Below are 19157 nucleotides of genomic sequence, written 5' to 3'. Positions count from 1 at the left end.
TACTCCATTTTCCATTCTTCCAATTATTATATTTCTCTGCTGAAACTCATACTGCACCCTGCCCCCGAAACTTATTACAACTTTTATTTGTAACTCAGCAGCGCTTCGCTTTCACACTCAGTGGGGACAACGTCTAACTTTTTTCGTCACTTAGAAAAGAAGCTAAAAGAAGGTAAGCTCCGTTGACGTGATGTTAGCAAAGCTAGCTGTACAGAGACACATAAGCATTGTGATGAAAAAAGTTCTCACTCACTGTGCTGAATTATTGTGCGGAGGTGTTGACTGACTTGTCACATATATGGGAGAACGCTGTGTCCAAAAGTCTGCAATATGTGTGACATTCAGAAACAGTCGATTCTTCTCCACGGCTCTTTACTTAGAAAGGGTTAGCTGCATTAGCTATCATTATTTCATGTAATTATGTACATTGATATTTGTTTAACAAATAAATAAAACACAAGAACAAAAGAGCATGCAGAGCATGCACAATGCTCTATGATTATTTTCGTTCCAAGTGGCAGCTGTAATGTGTGCCATGGTGTCAGACTACCTGGCGTCATGTAGCAGGACAGAGGGTGAGAACGGTCACGGTGAGCGCCTTGTGCTTGGTTACTTCTTGCTTGTTGCTCCTTGGTCAGTGTTCATAGTTGAGCGTTATTTACCGTCAGGGCATTGCCTCAATTGCTATGTTTAATGGTGCAACAGTGGTGGTTTCTTACATGAGCAATATGGGCAAACACCCAGGGCGTTATCTTTTTAGGATGGCACAAAGATGAAAGCAAAGCAGAACAAAGTTTGTTCTGCATTTAATATTGGAAAAATGTATTAAGTATTTAATATCTAGGTGTTTTTATGAGAAAATGGATCTTTGAGATCAATTTGAGAAGCACTTTTGATCATATTTCACCATTTTATCGTGTCATTTAGCGCCGGGCGCTGGTCTTGGTCTTGACTCGATCTCGGGTAAGGTGGTCTTGACCACAACACTGCATGAAGACTTACTCATGTTCATGACAGGTGTTATGTTTGTGACAGTGTCATGTCATTCTTATCCACACTCCGTCAAATAAAGTGTTACCGATTTTCTTCTAACAGAATTTTAACAGGTGAAGCTAAATCTGCCACCAGAGGAGTTTTGTGTAGAACAGATTGCAGACAAACGTGTTTTTTTAAAATCTAAAGCGCAAAATGTTGTAGTTTCTTCTTAATTAGTGCTCTGTGTTGTTCTTTTGACAAGCTGACTTTTACAACCTGTATACACCAGTTAACAATTAATCAATTACTAAATTAAGTAATGATATCAATAATCGATTCACCCAATTAATCATTTTAACCTTAGTTACAAGCATAGATAACAACACTTTAATAATTTTCTTCATTTATTTTTACAGAGTTGGTGGCAGTGATGCACAAGTGTAACCGCGGTGGGTTGTTCCGTTATCGAACAGAAATCTGATTTAAACAGTATATCTTTCTCTCTCTTTCACCCAACTTGGTATGGTTTTCTCAGTACCAGGATCACTCCCACAGCTGCAGGACCCCGTCTTTCCCTCTGATTGCTCACTGCTAGCGTTACTCTCACTGGTACTGCCAACATGGTTTCGAGTTTTGTGCTTCCAGCATAAGTAGCTGATGAGCTTTAAACACAGCAAACAAATAAAAGCTAAAATGTAGGTAAATAGAGCCTGAATCCAGTTCACCCCACCCTCTGAAATCTTAACGTTGTACTGGATCACCACCTTCCTGTGCTCTCTGCCTTTAACTACTTCCACTGTCTCACAGGTGTAAAGGCCTTCATCAGTGGAGGAAGGTGTTAAAACGAGTCCCTGGCTGAGCAGAATGTGTCGGGGACCGGGCTCAAGGATGTTACCAGAGAACCTCCAGCTGACGGGGAGATTGGTATCAGGGGAGCAGGGGAGGAACTGTGCGACGTCAACTGTGAGGTGGATGTCAGTAATCTGCTTTGACACTGTAGGAGAAGCCAAAACAGCCATAAAAATTATCCTACTACTCTCCTCGCTAAGGTAAATGTGTGTCAAGAGCTTTATGTGGCGAATACTTGCATTTAAAGCTTGGGCAAATTTCAACATCACCATCAATGAGGTTCTGGATCCTGCCACAAATAAATGAAATCCTCTGATTATAAAGGCAGCACACAGCGAACATGTCTTAGTTAGTGCGACGTACATGGAGGAGTTTGAAGCACCAGCAACAGCAGCACACAGGCCTCTGAGATGGTCCCAGCCGCAGTATGGATCTCTGGCTATAAGGCAGTCATCACAGGATGTGTAGCGGCTGCAGTCCCTCACACTGAGCTGAGCAACAGCAGTTCTAGTTGCGCTGTACAGCTGACCCTGCAGATCATCAGAGTTCAAAGGTTAGCTCCAGGTCCATTTAGTCTACAGACATGTTGCTGTAACCTACGCTTCTAGAGGAGAGCTGAAGGAAGCGAATGGGCTGAGGATCCTGAAACAGCTGCAACTCCTCAATGATTCGCCCTCCATCATTTTCAGACCACACCACCTTCTGCAGCCAACCAGAGTCTAGAGGACCAAACCAGAGGTTAACTCTGGTTTCTACAGGGTAACGTTTGCAAAATTAAACAGCCGAAAAACTAATTAAATAAACCAAAACAGCAATGTTTTGGTTTATTTAGCCAGTCAGAAAAAGAATATCGGGGCTAATTTTTTAAATAATTTTTACCATCTGATTTATTCATTTGTAAATGTCACAGTTACAAACTAACCATTGAGTGCCAAATTAAATAGTTACTTTCCAAACTAAATATTTAGCTTGGGCATACATATTTTGCTTGTTAACTAAATATTAACCTTTCTAAGTAAGTATTTAGTTAGCCTCCTAAATAGCTAGCAAGCTACATATTCAGCTTAGCAAATATTAAATTTCAAAAATACATTTTTAGGTTTAAACTAAATATTCTGCTTGTTCATAAAAATATTTAATTAAGAACTATTTATTTAGGTAAGTTAAATATTTAGTTCATGAACTTAATATTTAGCTATCTACTTAAAGACTTGATCTGCAAGCTACATATTTAGTTTGTGAATGAAATATCTAATTTGGAACTATGAGATTTTTGTATGAATAACCTAATAAAAATATGTTTTTCCCTCTATGACAGGCAAACTAAATCAAAGTATTATTGGTAAATGTTTTACAGTGTAAGTATACAAACAGTCCCACACACATCTCTCTTACATTCACAGTGAAACTGCATGTAGTTTTTGCCTGTTCATTGGCCAATACAGCCATTGTCCAGTCTGATCCTGCCAACAACGCCAAGATGTGTTAAGTCATCATGTATGATCCAGTTACTTACTGTTGCCAATAAGCATGATGATGTGCTGCTGTCCATCCAGAGAGGTTACTTTGTCAACAACGATTCTGGAGAACTGGGCTGTAGACCGGACCAGCAGGGGCCTCCCAGTGATCGGGGTCACCGCTTTCTCCATCAGAGGGTGGTTCTTCACAAAGTCCAGGGTTGTGTCTGGGAGGTCATGAGAGGTCTTCACACCTTTGGCTCGCATTTCATCATTGATACACTGATAATACAGATCAGAGATTACATGAGGTGGATCATTTCTATTGCTTTTATTTTACTTTTGTTTGGTGCTTACCGAACCAGGGTAGGGGGTAGGCACTGATCCTGTGTACCTCGTCCAGCAGCCAGAATCACTCAAGGTCAGAAAGTTCCCTCTGAAAACTTGCTGGATGTCTGACAGCTTGTAGGCGCAGACAGCGAACTGACTGCAGGAACTGGACGGCTTCCTGCAAAGGAGGTCCTGTTACTACCAGCTCAGAAACAATATTAACCCTGGACACAAGGGAGACTGCCACATCAGAAATAGTGGGGTTTAGGCTACTCAGTTTATACAGAAGCTACCCTGACCTCCTGCCAGTTCTGTGTTCATTTTCTCCATTTCTCACTTGCAGGTGTGGTATACGTAAGTTTAGAAAACAGTAAAATCATAAAGCTGGAGATTAAGAGGCTAAAGTCTGAATACTATCAACATTGAAACATGAGGAGACATGACTTACAAGTTTGAGGTGAATGTTGCGTAGAAGACACTGTCCTTCAAGTTGTTTTCATCTTGTAGAAAAAAGACGTCCTGCACCAGAGACTGTGAACCTTCGTCTCCAAACGGGCAGTCCAGACGGGCTTTCAGGAAAGAAGTCCACTTTCTATGCAAAGCTCTCAAACCTCCCACGTCGCTCTGAATCGGCACAAATGTCAGACTTTAATACTGACTCATGTGGTGTTTTAAGGGAAGTTTAACATTTAGAGACGTACTTTACACACTCGTGCAACTCTTGACAGTCGCAGCCCGTGTCGTTCTTCGACAGCATTCTCAGTGAGGAACAAGAACACGTTGCTGTCCTCGTCGTTCTCTGAAACTTTGTTCATTTCAGCCATGTGTATGGAAATCATCTGGGGGTCTGAGTTCAGATCATTTCAAACATGGGATCAGGTTTTGCTGGGTGATTTCAATGGAAAAGACACTAACTGGGTCAAATGGTCACCTCACCATTGAGCCAAGATTGTTTCTCTTCAGTCCTGATGGGATTCTCCCCATGTCTTTGGAAAATCTTTGCTAATCCCAGGAAGTTTATAGAAGCAGCGGTATATAATGTGTTTTCTGTTGATAGCAGAGGAAAAGGTTTTACAATGTTTGAAATCATTACAAAAACATTCCTTCAGCATGTGTGGAACTACTGGAACCATGAATCTAGTTTTGCAGCTATTTACTATTGGAGAAAAAAACTGGATGCGGTGAAGATGTCTCCTGCTGGATAAAAGCTAGATTTAGATAGAGCTTCAAAATGTGACCAAGAGAAAAAAAGAAATAAAGTTAAACAGGCTGTTATCAGCTGATTAAATGTTGAAAACCAAAAAAACAAAACAAAAAAACATCGGATTTGCATTCATGCTGTTATGACCTCCTGAAGACAAAAAGACTTCCTGTCAGAAGATGGCAAGCAAGAAATCTCCATCATCAAAGACGTTGGACACAGTAAGGCTGTTTTAAAACCTCATAGCCCAGTGGACTCGGATTGGTTGGAGGCCAATCAAAGTTAAATTTTCAGCTGCTGTGGTTCTTTTTCACACTGCACTGTTACCAAACCCTGGTCCTTTTTTGGGGACAAAAATCCCAAATGGTAAAACCTGTCATTGCCACAAAACCAGACGGTGCAACGGACAGCCTTTGAAGATCTAAATGAAGGGTCTTCTCATGATGACGGGATCTGCCTCCTTCCCCACCTGCCTGTTTGAACCTTGCAAGGTACACCAAGACATTGGACTCTGATAGAAGAATCTGCATAGAAAGATTTCTCACTGGAGATGTTGCAGGACCACACTGGGTTTCACAACAGACGTCCTTTATGAGAAAAAAAACATCCCTCTTTTGGATCACCCTGCATGCCTTCTTGATTTGAATCCCATTTAAAAAGCTTTGGAGATAGATGGCTAAGGACAGATGCTGGGGTTTTTTCTCTTTCTATTTCTCGGTGAAGGCGGATGCTTTTTTCCTCTGCTCCCTTCCTGCCCATGATTGCCCTGCTTCCTCTGTTTTTGTGCTGCTTTTTTTTTGGAGCCTTTTTTTGTACATCCTCCAAATCTTCAAATTATGGATCTGGTCAACTGGTCTCTCAATGCAGTTGATCAAATTTTCTCAATGAGAAAACTGGGCACAAGAGAGTCTACTTGTCCTGCTGGGACACACCAAACAGGATACATCCTGGGTTTATTTGGATTCATAACAGAATTTCTGCTGTTTAGACCTTGTGGATACCTGGTATATCAAAAAATTTGGCCGACTAGCAAACACTAAAACTGACATGCTGTGGGTCAGAGATGCAGGTTGGATCCGATTCTTACTGAGACTCGCAGACCAGCTGAGGACTCTAATGCTCACTAGAAGGATGGAATCGATCTTGGAAAAGTTGCTAGTTTATTTCTTGTGGAATGGCCACACTAATTTGGATGAATGGAAAGTTTCGGTAAGACTTTAGGGAAGATTGAAATTTAAAGCCTCCCAACCTAAAACATTCTGTATCCGTACTGGCTCCCCTGTGTTGGCCTTGGACTGGCTATCTCAAATCTACTCAAAGATATGTAAACCAAGACTCTCCTTCCTGCCTCATTCCCTTCTGAAGTCATCCATGTCACTGTGGAGCAGAGCACTCCCAAGGACTTGGTCTTAGATAACACCATCATATCAGAGACTGTTGCTTGGGAGACTGAGCTACATGGGTCATGGACATACAAATGCAATACACAAACACAGCAAACAGATACACTCCGTGATGTCACAACCTTTCACTCATGTCAATGTATCATCTGAATGTTGCTACATGTGCATACTTCCCTGATGTGACTTTTCCTCTTTTCCTTGCCCTGTCTGTCTATCTGTCTGGTTAAACGGGAATTAGAACAAACTTACAATCAGAGAAACTCATCTAGAGAAAATGCTCATTAGATTAGTACTTCTCAAATAATGAGGCACGTGCCCCCAGGGAGAAATGGTGAGGTGTCAGGGGAGGCTCGAGAAGAAAGACTTTATTGTCTTTCTTCATGTTTAACTGATAAACATACCTCTGGTCACTAGGTAAAGGTAATTTTATTTATATAGCACATTTTCAGCAACAATCCTGTAAAGCAATTTCTTTTGAAACAAAACAACAAACCAAAAAAAAGAAGAAAAAGCTAATAATGTTGATCCAAAGTAAATAAACTAGATACTTCCTGTTCAGGGTTGGTAGATAAGTATAAGTAAGTATCCTCTGGTCTAATTCCTTTTTTAGGACGCAGCAGTGTTAGGGTTGCCACCTTTCAGAAATTAAAATAAGGGACGCTCCTCACGGCGCGGGGGACTTTCATGGGGTGAGACGTGCAGTGATAGACATTATTTTATGGCGATGTTCATTGTTTTTAAAAAGTGATCCGTAGAGCAATCATTCATGCATAGTTTGTTAGAGTATTCCAAAATTGTACTTTAATCAGAGCAGCACACCTTAAACATGTTTAATTAAGCAAGTGTAAAAAGTATTTGGTAAACTGCTCAAGTACCACAGGTCGAAAAGTGGGATTTTTGACCCTGTATTCTGGCGCAAACTCAGCTAGTCAGCGACAGATATCGACAGCAATCGACAGTTTTGCATTTTCACTCAATTGAGTCGAATTCTGTCGATTGCGGAATCCCAGGAAGGGGGAGTGGCGTTGCGGGGCAGCGGGCGGTGTTAACGACTCTACTTAGCATACGAATAGCCTACCATATGCAAAGGTGCTTCAGCAGACCCACGAGGATTCTCAGTCATTGGATGAAAGACAATGACATCACAGTTCATCATTGACATGTGATTGGTTGGTTGATGTGTGCCCATTGGACAGCACTTATGTCTTTATGAATAAACCCCGCCCCAATCATTAATATTTTTAACACTGCATTTAAAAAATCTATATAAAAAATAAATGCTGTATTAAAATATATTCATTTGATATTGCTTATATGCAACGTGTTCATTTTATTTATTTTTTTACTGTTTGCACACAAAATGAGACATAAATGCTTGTCCATTTCTGGACCATCTGGGAGTGTTTTTGTGTGTTTTTTTTTGTCCAAACATGATCCAACATTATGCTGCGTTCAGGACAGGCCCGACGTCTCTCCTGTAGCTTAGATCCGACGTCTCTCCTGTAGCTTAGGCCCAACGTCTCTCCTGTAGCTTAGATCCGACGTCTCTCCTGTAGCTTAGATCCGACGTCTCTCCTGTAGCTTAGACCCGACGTCTCTCCTGTGGCTTAGACCCGACGTCTCTCCTGTAGCTTAGACCCGACGTCTCTCCTGTAGCTTAGGCCCGACGTCTCTCCTGTGGCTTAGACCCGACGTCTCTCCTGTAGCTTAGATCCGACGTCTCTCCTGTAGCTTAGACCCGACGTCTCTCCTGTAGCTTAGACCCGACGTCTCTCCTGTAGCGTAGGCCCGACGTCTCTCCTGTAGCGTAGGCCCGACGTCTCTCCTGTAGCTTAGACCCGACGTCTCTCCTGTAGCTTAGATCCGACGTCTCTCCTGTAGCTTAGACCCGACGTCTCTCCTGTAGCTTAGACCCGACATCTCTCCTGTAGCTTAGATCCGACGTCTCTCCTGTAGCTTAGACCCGACGTCTCTCCTGCAGCTTAGGCCCGACGTCTCTCCTGTAGCTTAGATCCGACGTCTCTCCTGTAGCTTAGACCCGACGTCTCTCCTGTAGCTTAGATCCGACGTCTCTCCTGTAGCTTAGACCCGACGTCTCTCCTGCAGCTTAGGCCCGACGTCTCTCCTGTAGCTTAGATCCGACGTCTCTCCTGTAGCTTAGGCCCGACGTCTCTCCTGTAGCTTAGACCCGACGTCTCTCCTGTAGCTTAGACCCGACGTCTCTCCTGTAGCTTAGATCCGACGTCTCTCCTGTAGCTTAGACCCGACGTCTCTCCTGCAGCTTAGGCCCGACGTCTCTCCTGTAGCTTAGATCCGACGTCTCTCCTGCAGCTTAGGCCCGACGTCTCTCCTGCAGCGTAGGCCCGAAGTCTCTCCTGTAGCTTAGACCCGACATCTCTCCTGTAGCTTAGGCCCGACGTCTCTCCTGTAGCTTAGACCCGACGTCTCTCCTGTAGCGTAGGCCCGAAGTCTCTCCTGTAGCTTAGGCCCGACGTCTCTCCTGTAGCTTAGACCCGACGTCTCTCCTGTAGCGTAGGCCCGACGTCTCTCCTGTAGCTTAGACCCGACATCTCTCCTGTAGCTTAGGCCCGACGTCTCTCCTGTAGCTTAGACCCGACGTCTCTCCTGTAGCTTAGACCCGACGTCTCTCCTGTAGCTTAGACCCGACGTCTCTCCTGTAGCTTAGACCCGACGTCTCTCCTGTAGCTTAGATCCGACGTCTCTCCTGCAGCTTAGGCCCGACGTCTCTCCTGTAGCTTAGATCCGACGTCTCTCCTGCAGCTTAGGCCCGACGTCTCTCCTGTAGCTTAGGCCCGACGTCTCTCCTGTAGCTTAGATCCGACGTCTCTCCTGTAGCTTAGATCCGACGTCTCTCCTGTAGCTTAGACCCGACGTCTCTCCTGTAGCTTAGACCCGACGTCTCTCCTGTAGCTTAGATCCGACGTCTCTCCTGCAGCTTAGGCCCGACGTCTCTCCTGTAGCTTAGATCCGACGTCTCTCCTGCAGCTTAGGCCCGACGTCTCTCCTGTAGCTTAGGCCCGACGTCTCTCCTGTAGCTTAGATCCGACGTCTCTCCTGTAGCTTAGATCCGACGTCTCTCCTGTAGCTTAGACCCGACGTCTCTCCTGCAGCGTAGGCCCGAAGTCTCTTCCTGTCTTGTAGGCCCAACGTCACTGAGCTCCTGGTTGGAGGAACTTGGGGTCTCAACCTCACCACAGTCCATCCTGACACCCCCTCATAGCTGCCATCCTCCCAGAATGCCACCTCCTCTGCTGCCACTACTCTCTGCCTTCCTCCATCAGCTGTTAATACAGAACAGACAATCATTATGTCATCTTTTTGTCATTATGAAACTACAGTGAAATGATTTGGCAACTTCCCGCTTAGCATGCACACATAAGACATTAAAACAAAGAAACAAAAAACACATTAATACATTCTTACAAAAAATAAAAACTTTAATGAAAAAGAGAAAACACTTGGAAACAATTGGAAGAAAAAATAATTAAAAGCAGTTGGTAGTAAATAGTAAAACATAATTCAACAAACTTTGAGGCAGATAATTTGCCTTGATGGATTTTAATAAATCACAGTGCTTTAATCATTCAAGGATTTGTGACATCTCTAGGTCTTACCTGCTTCTTTCTATAGCTACATCCAGATGACTGGCAGTCGGTCCTGGATGCAGCTGGAAAACATTTTTGTGCATTGTCAATACATAGCATAATTACATTATGTACATAAACAATATTGAAGCATAAAATATCATCAACATTCTGAAATAGTAGATACTCACACACAGTTGCGTCTCTGTCCTCGTCACGGACATCAGGACGTTCCTGAAGAGTCTGATTGACACAAATGTGACTCCCATTCTGTGGAGTGTCTGGAAATAAATGTAAAATTAAAAAAGTATTGTAGCAAAAATATATTGCTTTCTGAAAAATACATAAGTAAATAAGTTAAAATTATTCTCAACCAACCATTATACAGTCGGGAATCAACGCAGTGACTGTACATAATACATACCGGCTTCATGGCGCCGTCCTCCGTCCGCCATGTTGTCGATTCTACTGCTTTCCACACTCTGCCTTGCTGCACTGCGTTATAGCAAAATAAATCAAATAAAATAACCACTTTTCCTTTCAAATATGCGAGTCTTCACTATTGACTAAATGTGAAATCATAACTTACTGAATTTCTCCTCGTCCTGGTGGACTCCGTCAGAGCGCCTCGGCACCGTGGTCTGAGGCCTGGCTGTGGAGCCTTGGCCATTTTTCAGGTCTGAAAAAATAAAAGACGCGAGTATTTTTAAGAGTTCAGAACATCACATGTAATAAAAAATACAATACGAAATCTCTCCCTACACTTGTTTTGACATTATGAAAACGACAGACCGCTTTCTGTAAGAAACAAACAAAGCAACTCGCCTCGCTATTCATAAAAGCTTTCTTACCGTGAGTTCGGCCTGTTGGACCGCCGCGGTGTCATCTGTTGTTTTCCGCCGGGACGTTGCTTAATATCAAAACGATACTGAAAAAGTAACTCCGTGAAATAGGACTTTTTCCACCATTTCACACAACGCACGGGCATTTTCGTTCATGTTGGGTTTAGCATTAGCCGGTGCAAATCTTCCTCTGGAGTTTAATGGCGGCTGCTTGACCGACTATGAAAGCGCATTACTGCCACCAACTGGACTGGAGTGTTAAATGAAAGTTGACAGAAGAAAAATACATTCTAAAAGTTATTTTTTCAAAAGTTACCTGACAGTATATTTTATTTTTATTATAATTAATTGCTAAAATGTTTTAAAATGTGTAGATGTTTATTTACTCAATTCTACTTTGAGCTGTGTCCTTTTTAGTTTATACAGAATATAATGATTCATAATCCGTGAGTTATATTTAGTGCTTAACTAACAAAACTTTAAAAAAGGAATACAAATGTTTATACTCCATCAGAAGGTATCACATACTTTCAACCATTTTGTTCTTCAATTTAAACTCGAGAGTTAAGCAACTGAATACTGATCAATCATCTGTAGTTTAAGTCCTGTATTGTGATGTGGAACGGTGTCACTACCACTCCAACATAGCACGACTCTGGGTCCAACATAGCAAGACTCTGGGTCCAACATAGCACGACTCTGGGTCCAACATAGCACGACTCTGGGTCCAACATAGCACGACTCTGGGTCCAACATAGCACGACTCTGGGTCCAACATAGCACGACTCTGGGTCCAACATAGCACGACTCTGGGTCCAACATAGCACGACTCTGGGTCCAACATAGCACGACTCTGGGTCCAACATAGCACGACTCTGGGTCCAACATAGCACGACTCTGGGTCCAACATAGCACGACTCTGGGTCTTTCAAGCAATCAGTGAACATTAACATTAGTTTGAATATTATTCACAAAAATACTTTATATACAATGAACCACTCTGGAATCTTCAGATGGGAGGAATGTCAAAGTAAGATCAGGTTTCACTATAGTCTACTGTATGTAATCATGCATATTCTGCTTTTACATCATCAATTCAACCAAACTAAGTTTTTCAGTGCTCCTAACACACATGTAAAATATATTTTAATGGATAAGATAGATTATTGTTTTAATATTCTGTCTCCAAACATACTTCTTCATGGCATACTTCTATAACTGAACAATACCTACAGACGTCTCAAAATGTGATAAACTGTTTGGCCCATTGCACTGCAACACCAACATGTATTTACATCTCCATTTGAAGGAGTACATGGTGGAATACAGGCTTTTTTGAGCCAGTATTCCAGTGTTTGTGATTAAATACTGAGAATGTTTAATCACAAAGTCCAGATTAGGAGACAGTTAAAGAAGAGTCAACAACAACTTAGTATGCCATGAACATCTGCCTGTGATACTTTAATGACCAAAATATTACATGTGCAAATGATTGGAACTTTGTCATGATGACACAACCGATGCTTTATGTGAAGCTCAGTGTTTTCACGTCGGCAGAAACACTTCGGTCTGCATTCCACCACACAATCTTGGATGAGCTTGACAGACATGCAATGTTGACAATATATCATCAGATTTACCCTGAAAATTGTACTTTGATATCAACACTTTAGTGTTAAGGTTACATCCCTAAGTTGAGCTAAGTGTATTCAGAATGTCACACTAAATTTGTTCCATTTGTGTGACTTTGTAACATTAGAACATTTTCAGCATTAATGTCTGTTTTATACTTAAATCTCATTATTTCTCAATAACACTGAGGGGTTTTGGCCAGGTCCTGGGTCTAGTAAACAGGTGAACAGAAGGTAAAATGGTTTAGCTACAAAAGGAATGAGAGTCAAAAGGCCGGTGCTCAACAGTTGATTTGCATTTGCATGGCTCTCAGCAACTTCATTTAAATACGAAAACCTCTGCTAGGCCCAAGGGGAGGGGGTGATAGGGGAACACGGACACACAGCGTTTCTGACCATTCTTGGCAGTGCTCTACCATTTTCCACTCTGACAAAAACCTCTTGCCGATAGCCCTCAATCTCCATGCGCACGGCAGAACTAGGTGTCAATAGCTGTCGAAAATCCCATTTTCCATCCTGTGTACTGAGTAACTGATCATAACACCTGATTTAATGTTCAAAATGTATCCTCAGACAGCCAAAAGTATAAAAGTTATGTGAACATTCTGGTACTGTGAAGAATATTACTAAATATAAAAAAGGCGTTGAGATCTTCTATATCAAATCCTGCTGGTGAGATTAAATATTTGAAAGCTGATGCATCACTGCTGCTGTCGATCCATTGGTTAATGCAGAGGTTCCCAAACTGTGGGTGCGCCCCCTAGGGGGGGCGCCGTGCCATTGCAGGGGGGCACGGGAAGCCGTCTGGATGAAAAAACATGGAAAAAAAAAACATGAACACTGTATGCGCTGGGTTTTTACCTTAGAATGGCCAACTCTCTGTTATTCCTGTCAGTCTGATACAGTAGGCTTCCACACTTCCCATATCTGTGTCCTCTGTCACTTTTATCAGCAGTTAAAACTGTTTAATCCGTTGTTAACATGCTGTAACCTGTTTTTCCGAGCCGCCTTTAAACGCAACATGAGCGCTACGACGCTCGCGCTGGGTTTCCACCTGTGAAGGAGACCTGCTGCTGCTGGGCGGAGCTACGTAGGTTTGTGTTAGAATCACGGCAGCAAACCAGCAAAACGCAAAGAACTTTTCACAGTTTTTTCCTCCAAACTAACCGACTGAGTTGAGTGAAGCTGTTGGATGCAGGTAATGTTAGCTAAAAGATGACTAGCTAACATCAATACAGAACCTTAAGCTTAACATGTAGCCTGTAGGCCAGTGTATAGGTTGAAAAACCTATTTTGAGCCAAGGTACTGTTTTAATTGAAAAAAATCTCGAGGCACACCACCAACCAAAAATGTAAACAAAGACACTCTGTAGTTGCCTATATTACATATAGTCATTCTTATCAAAATGTCTTGAATAGAAATCAAATATACACAAAATGTATTTTTATCACATTTTACATTTCTTATTTCATGTAACATGTCCACTTCAAAAATACACCTGAACAGTCCCACAACACTGTGGTCTTAAATTTAAAGAAGTTGTAGAAAATTTCAAAGTGTTTTACAAACTATTTCACAAGCATTCTTATAGCCTGAATATAGAAAATAATTCTTATTCTGAAAGAAGCAATAATATTTGGGAAACATTTCACTATTACAATATGAAGAGTTGCATGTACAAAATGTCCATATCTGTATATTTTACCCATCTACTGTGAAACCTGTGCATGTTTGGGTGAAAACAGCCGATTTCCTGGCAGAAATTGAAGAAAGACAAAGCTCTTCCTCAACAGCTCTGTCTCTCTCTGGTTTTAGTTTTTATAGTATCCAGGCTTGAGAAGCTGGACACACAGACATGTTGTGGGAAATGGACCCATGTTCTTTCCAACTACTGCTGAGCTTCACTGTCTTTTCCATCACTGTCGTCAGTCTTTCTAGATACGATGCTCTCACCGCTACCTGGAACGTTCATGCATCACTAATTCTCTTGTTTTAATGTAAAATGCTCTGTACCTACTGCCATCTAGTGGTAAGAAAATTACATGATTACACTGCTAGTTACTACTACAGCAGACGCTCGAAGATGGCATTATTTGCAGATAATTCATTTTCAAAAAATATTTTACAACCAATTACCGTATTTTTTGGACTATAGAGCGCACCATACTAGCACCTTCATTTAAAAAAAACAAAAAAAAAAAACTGGAAGCTACTCTCGGTTTTTCATAAGGACCCGGCAGAGGGCTGCGTCCTAATAAATCTGCAGGATTTATTAAGGACAAAGCCCTCAGTCTCCAAAGCCGAACCGTGGTTTCGTTCACACCGAGCTGAAGTGCAGCGGCTTTATTTCCCTCTTGTACTGCCAGATCGACAGTCCTCAACTTAAAAGCTGCATCATATGAGTTTGAAAACATTTCTCCGTCGTGCCTGCTGCTAGCATGTGGTTGTTCAAAATGAAAATTAGCGCGTTCTTCTTTGATTTCCAATTATGACTTCTAATGATTCACTTCCTGCTAGAGAGCCCCCTGGTGGTTGAAGAAAAATACACAGAAAAGCCGCACCGGGCTACAATGGTTCAAAGTTTAGGAAAAAAGTAGCAGCTTATAGTCCGGAAAATACGGTACCATAGGTGAAATTGGATAATTTCCACGGCACACCTGACGATCACTCACGGCACACTAGTGTGCCGCGGAACAGTGGTTGAAAAACACTGCTGTAGGCTACCAATGTTGTTGTCTATGTCCAGCTACGTACATTCATTTTGACCCTGTTCTTAGAGAAAGGGAGTCTCTAAGAACCCTCTTCCCCCCCACACATAACCAGACAGCTATTTGATTTGCAATCCATGGGGGGGCGGAAAAAGTTTGGGAACCACTGGGTTAATGTCTGCTTCGCCTTTAAAATGGTTAGTCCTTTGTTTAAAGTTGAGAATTTGGACAAGAACAAACAATGACAAAGAGGCAACATGTAGCAATTTGAAAGCAGGAATTTGTAAAAAGTTTCCCAGGACCCAAATTTTTTTGTTAGTCTGTTTCCAGTTATTGGCAAGTGAATTTGTATATTTGTTAAACATTTAGATCTGAGCTAGCTAAATATTTAGCTTCAAGTTCACTACACGCTACGTATTTAGTTAGCAGTTTAGTTGGATATTTAGTTTAACAAGCTAACCTAAATATGTAGCTTGTTGGAGTGAAACTGTGGCATTTATTAATGAATAAAAACTGAACTCGTATTTCTTTCTCAGATGGCAGGCTAAAATACCCAAATCATTGAAAATCATTACGTTGAAGCGATACGGCAGTGCTAAATGTTTTGTTGAGTATGTGAAGTATGTCTGTTATACTCTCCTGAGCTGAATAGCTAATTTACTTTTCACAAGAATAAGTTTATATTTCTTCTTGCCTTTTTCATTCATTTTGTTGTTACAAAACCTTTTCATTCTTAAAATTGAGTGAATTCCATAAAAATTAAAATGAAATATTATGTGAAATTATTGTTAATATTTGTGTGTAACTCTAGACACTGCACCCCATAATTTCCCAAAAGATAAATTTGTGGTGAACTAATAAAAAGCCTAGCTGAGTTTAAAAGTAGCTTTCAGAAGCTGATAGATCTAAACATTGCTAACTTTGTCTGCTCTTCAGGCTTTGAAGCATCAAGATGAGAAAGCAATCTGGGAAGTAGAAACAGTGCAGGTTCACTGGTTGATATTTTATGTAGGTCTAAGTAAACGTACGACCGTGGAGACGTCGGAGAACAACTAAACATTTCACAGGATGACATTTCTCGATGCACACCTGCTGTTTGGTCAAGAACTGTTACGGTCCACACAGGACACACAACATAAGGAGTCCAGGCCAATTTACACAAGAACATAAGACATGATGAATCCAGACCAGGAAGCACTGAGATACTGAGCGAAACATCATTAGGCCTGGGATAAAAAGTGTTGCACCAACCATTCATCATGGAGGCAAATTTTTCTTCGGGGTCAAAGGGAATTTTCCCTCTGCCACTGTGAGTTGTGTCCTCCATGGTGATATGTCCTTCGTTGACCATCTGTAAAAATATCAATTTATAATGATTTAGAAATGATACTACTTATTTTTCCATGCAACTGCATGTTTTTACATCCTTTCCTGTTTTATTGCAATAAACTAAATTCCTCCTACACAGCAACTGCCCAGCCGATGGTTCTGGAACTACAGGACAACGACTCCAGCCTTAGGTATGGGAGGAACGTACCAGGTGTGTGCAGGTAGGTTCGAATGCCTTGGTTCCACAAGCCAGAACTCTGCCATCATCCAGAGTGTGCATCATCCTGATGTAGTTGTCACATTCCTGTTAGAAGGACAGCTATTTCTATAAACAGACTGTAAAACTGAGGGGAAAAACTTATAATTTATTTTAATGTGCTGTAGTGTACCTCGATGCTCTTGCCTTTCTTCTGGCACTCGATTTTGTCTTCAGAGCTTGCCATCCAGTTAGTCTAAAAGATATCAATCAAGAACTCCATGTGGCTTTCAGGAAATGTTTGTGAAGTTCCTTTGTGTCTTTTTAATATGAAAGTAAAAAAGTGCATTTTATGGGGTGCCATTAAAGTTACGCAGTCAACAATAAACTGGCTAACACTTTATTTGACGGGCTGTGCATAAGACTGACATGACACTGTCATAAACGTGACATAAGATCTGTCATAAATATGCAGGAGTCTTTATGAATGTCTGACTGTTGTCATGAAGTGTTATTCGTTAAATAATGACACTTTTAATGCAAATTTGCGTTAATGGTGCAATAGAAGTTCATTGAAAGTATGAACTTTGCAACCTGACGACAGGTGCTGTCATGTTTGTGACAGCGTCAGGTAAAGTCTTATGGACACCCCATCAAATAAAGTGTTACCATAAATGACAATAATATGGGTTAATTATTTTGTCATGAGAGGAAAAAAAGCAGGTTAATTTTGCAAAGTCATGTTTTCATTATCAAACTGCATATATAGATGTCAATCAAAATATCTAGCATAAAACTAAAATTTGATGAGTATCAAACTAAATATTAAGCCCGGAGATAAATATTTAGCTACGTAGCTACACTTATTTGTGTATATTTAAATATGTAGTTCGTAAACTAAATATTTACTGCCGTAGAGCTAAACATGTTTGGAACTAGTCTGCTTCCTAACACACTAGTAGGTACTAGTTTAGGTACTACTTAGCTTTCTAACTAATTATTTAGCTTTAATCTAAGTATTTAGTTAGCAAACTAAATACTTTGGTTAAAAGCTACATATTTACTCCACAACTAACTAAATATGTAATTTATAAACTATTTAGCTTGCTAATTAAATATTTGGAAACCGTGATATTTACTAATGAATGAATAACATGACAGGAAAATGAATCCTCATTTTTTTCGTCCTGACAGGTTAAATTACCCACATTATTGAAGTTTTTTACCTGTAACTTTCAAAATGCCACCCCATAGTTTCTCTTTGCATTTAATTTCATTGAAGTTTCACCACCCAGACCCAGTTCCTACCTCGCTGGTCTTCTCAGTGATGTCATCCAAACTGAGCGTGATGACCTTTCCTCTGGCTCCGATGAAGAGCAGACCGATGTCTTCTCTCACCAGCATGGAGCTCAAACCGTCAAAGTCAGGCTCCTTAAACAGCTTCAGGTTAACATCTGAGGGAAGGAATCCAACCGGCATCCTCAGGTTACTTTTGAAATCAGAGCATTTTCATAAACCTCTGAATTTAATTCAGTTCTCTGCATTTTATTTAAAGATATCAGAGTAAGAGGGGGTAGACAGCATCTTCATGCTACACTCGTATTATTTCCATCTTTTTAATGCACTTCTTTGTGCTGGTTTGTCACTCAGAGTCACAATGAAACTCTAGGTTTGTGTTTGCAACATGACAAAATGTGGAAAAGTCGACAGACTGTGAATACTTCTGCACTGGTCTGGACATTTCAGTGCTGCTGCAGAGATGCTCACCTGAGAAGAAAACGCTCCGGCGGGGTTTCAGGCTTTGGGCTGATCCCTCACTCATAATGATCAGGACATAAAGGAGCGCTACCTGGCTCTGCATCATAACCTCAGACAGGAAGGAAAGAAAAAACACATTTCTATTGCAGTTGTTATGGAAGCAGCAGTTTATTTCCTGGTTAATAATTACATGTCACACAGAAACATTATGGGTTCATAAATTATGAAATAAGAATCCTTAACAATTTAAATAGCTTTAAGAAGTGCATTATAGAAAGCGGTTGATTATAACATTTAATTCTCTAAAATCTGTTTGCTTACCTCTAACAGGTGGAAATGAAATGCAATGTAAAGGCAATTTACATCTGATAACTACAAGAAACCAAAACATGTTTATTTTTAAAAAACGTTCCAATGTTTAAAGGTGAATAAAACTTCCTTAACTGACAGTACTGTATTAACTGAATGTATTAAGGTATATTAGAAGTAGCTCTCCTGATGTACTTTTAGGAGTGGCAACACAACACTGTACTGTTGTATTTCCCAGTGGAGCAGGAACCTTGTCATTTTTACTCCATTTTCCATTCTTCCAATTATTATATTTCTCTGCTGAAACTCATACTGCACCCTGCCCCCGAAACTTATTACAACTTTTATTTGTAACTCAGCAGCGCTTCGCTTTCACACTCAGTGGGGACAACGTCTAACTTTTTTCGTCACTTAGAAAAGAAGCTAAAAGAAGGTAAGCTCCGTTGACGTGATGTTAGCAAAGCTAGCTGTACAGAGACACATAAGCATTGTGATGAAAAAAGTTCTCACTCACTGTGCTGAATTATTGTGCGGAGGTGTTGACTGACTTGTCACATATATGG

At 41.1% G+C, this 19157-nt stretch overlaps 1 protein-coding gene across 2 annotated transcripts; it reads right to left on the bottom strand.

Annotated features, from left to right (window-relative positions):
- Nucleotides 1–1412: 1412 nt before the first annotated feature.
- Nucleotides 1413–18422, bottom strand: LOC106912052 (semaphorin-4E-like). Of its 2 annotated transcripts, none has more exons than XM_088002617.1 (14): nt 18295–18422; nt 17836–17981; nt 16721–16783; nt 16540–16635; nt 16254–16353; nt 4548–4658; nt 4313–4458; nt 4060–4235; nt 3639–3789; nt 3341–3563; nt 2425–2543; nt 2188–2354; nt 2072–2113; nt 1413–1980 (listed from the first exon to the last, which is right to left on the bottom strand). In XM_088002617.1, the coding sequence occupies exons 1-14, from the start codon at nt 18389–18391 to the stop codon at nt 1458–1460; spliced, it is 2160 nt and encodes a 719-aa protein (XP_087858743.1). In that variant the 5' UTR covers nt 18392–18422; the 3' UTR covers nt 1413–1457. The 2 variants fall into 2 exon arrangements, with proteins under 2 accessions (XP_087858743.1, XP_087858744.1); XM_088002618.1 differs by having other exon boundaries at nt 1413–1969; nt 2064–2113; nt 3663–3789.
- Nucleotides 18423–19157: the final 735 nt, after the last annotated feature.

The sequence above is a fragment of the Poecilia mexicana genome, unplaced genomic scaffold (genome assembly GCF_051168715.1).
Source record: "Poecilia mexicana isolate PSO_F unplaced genomic scaffold, ASM5116871v1 scaffold_22, whole genome shotgun sequence".
Classification (NCBI taxonomy): Eukaryota; Metazoa; Chordata; class Actinopteri; order Cyprinodontiformes; family Poeciliidae; genus Poecilia; species Poecilia mexicana.
The sequence above is the reverse complement of the archived record's forward strand: the minus strand, read 5'-3'. Positions and strand labels throughout refer to the sequence as shown.

What these genes read in the sequence shown, in the direction of transcription:
- LOC106912052 (XM_088002617.1), bottom strand. Translation starts at nt 18,391, where the DNA reads ATGATGCAGAGCCAGGTAGCGCTCCTTTATGTCCTGATCATTATGAGT. An exon ending in TCACTGAGAAGACCAGCGAG is followed by an intron (nt 16,784 to 17,835) that starts GTAGGAACTGGG and finishes GATATCTTTTAG; the next exon opens with ACTAACTGGATGGCAAGCTC. An exon ending in GAAACAATCTTGGCTCAATG is followed by an intron (nt 4,459 to 4,547) that starts GTGAGGTGACCA and finishes ATCTGAACTCAG; the next exon opens with ACCCCCAGATGATTTCCATA.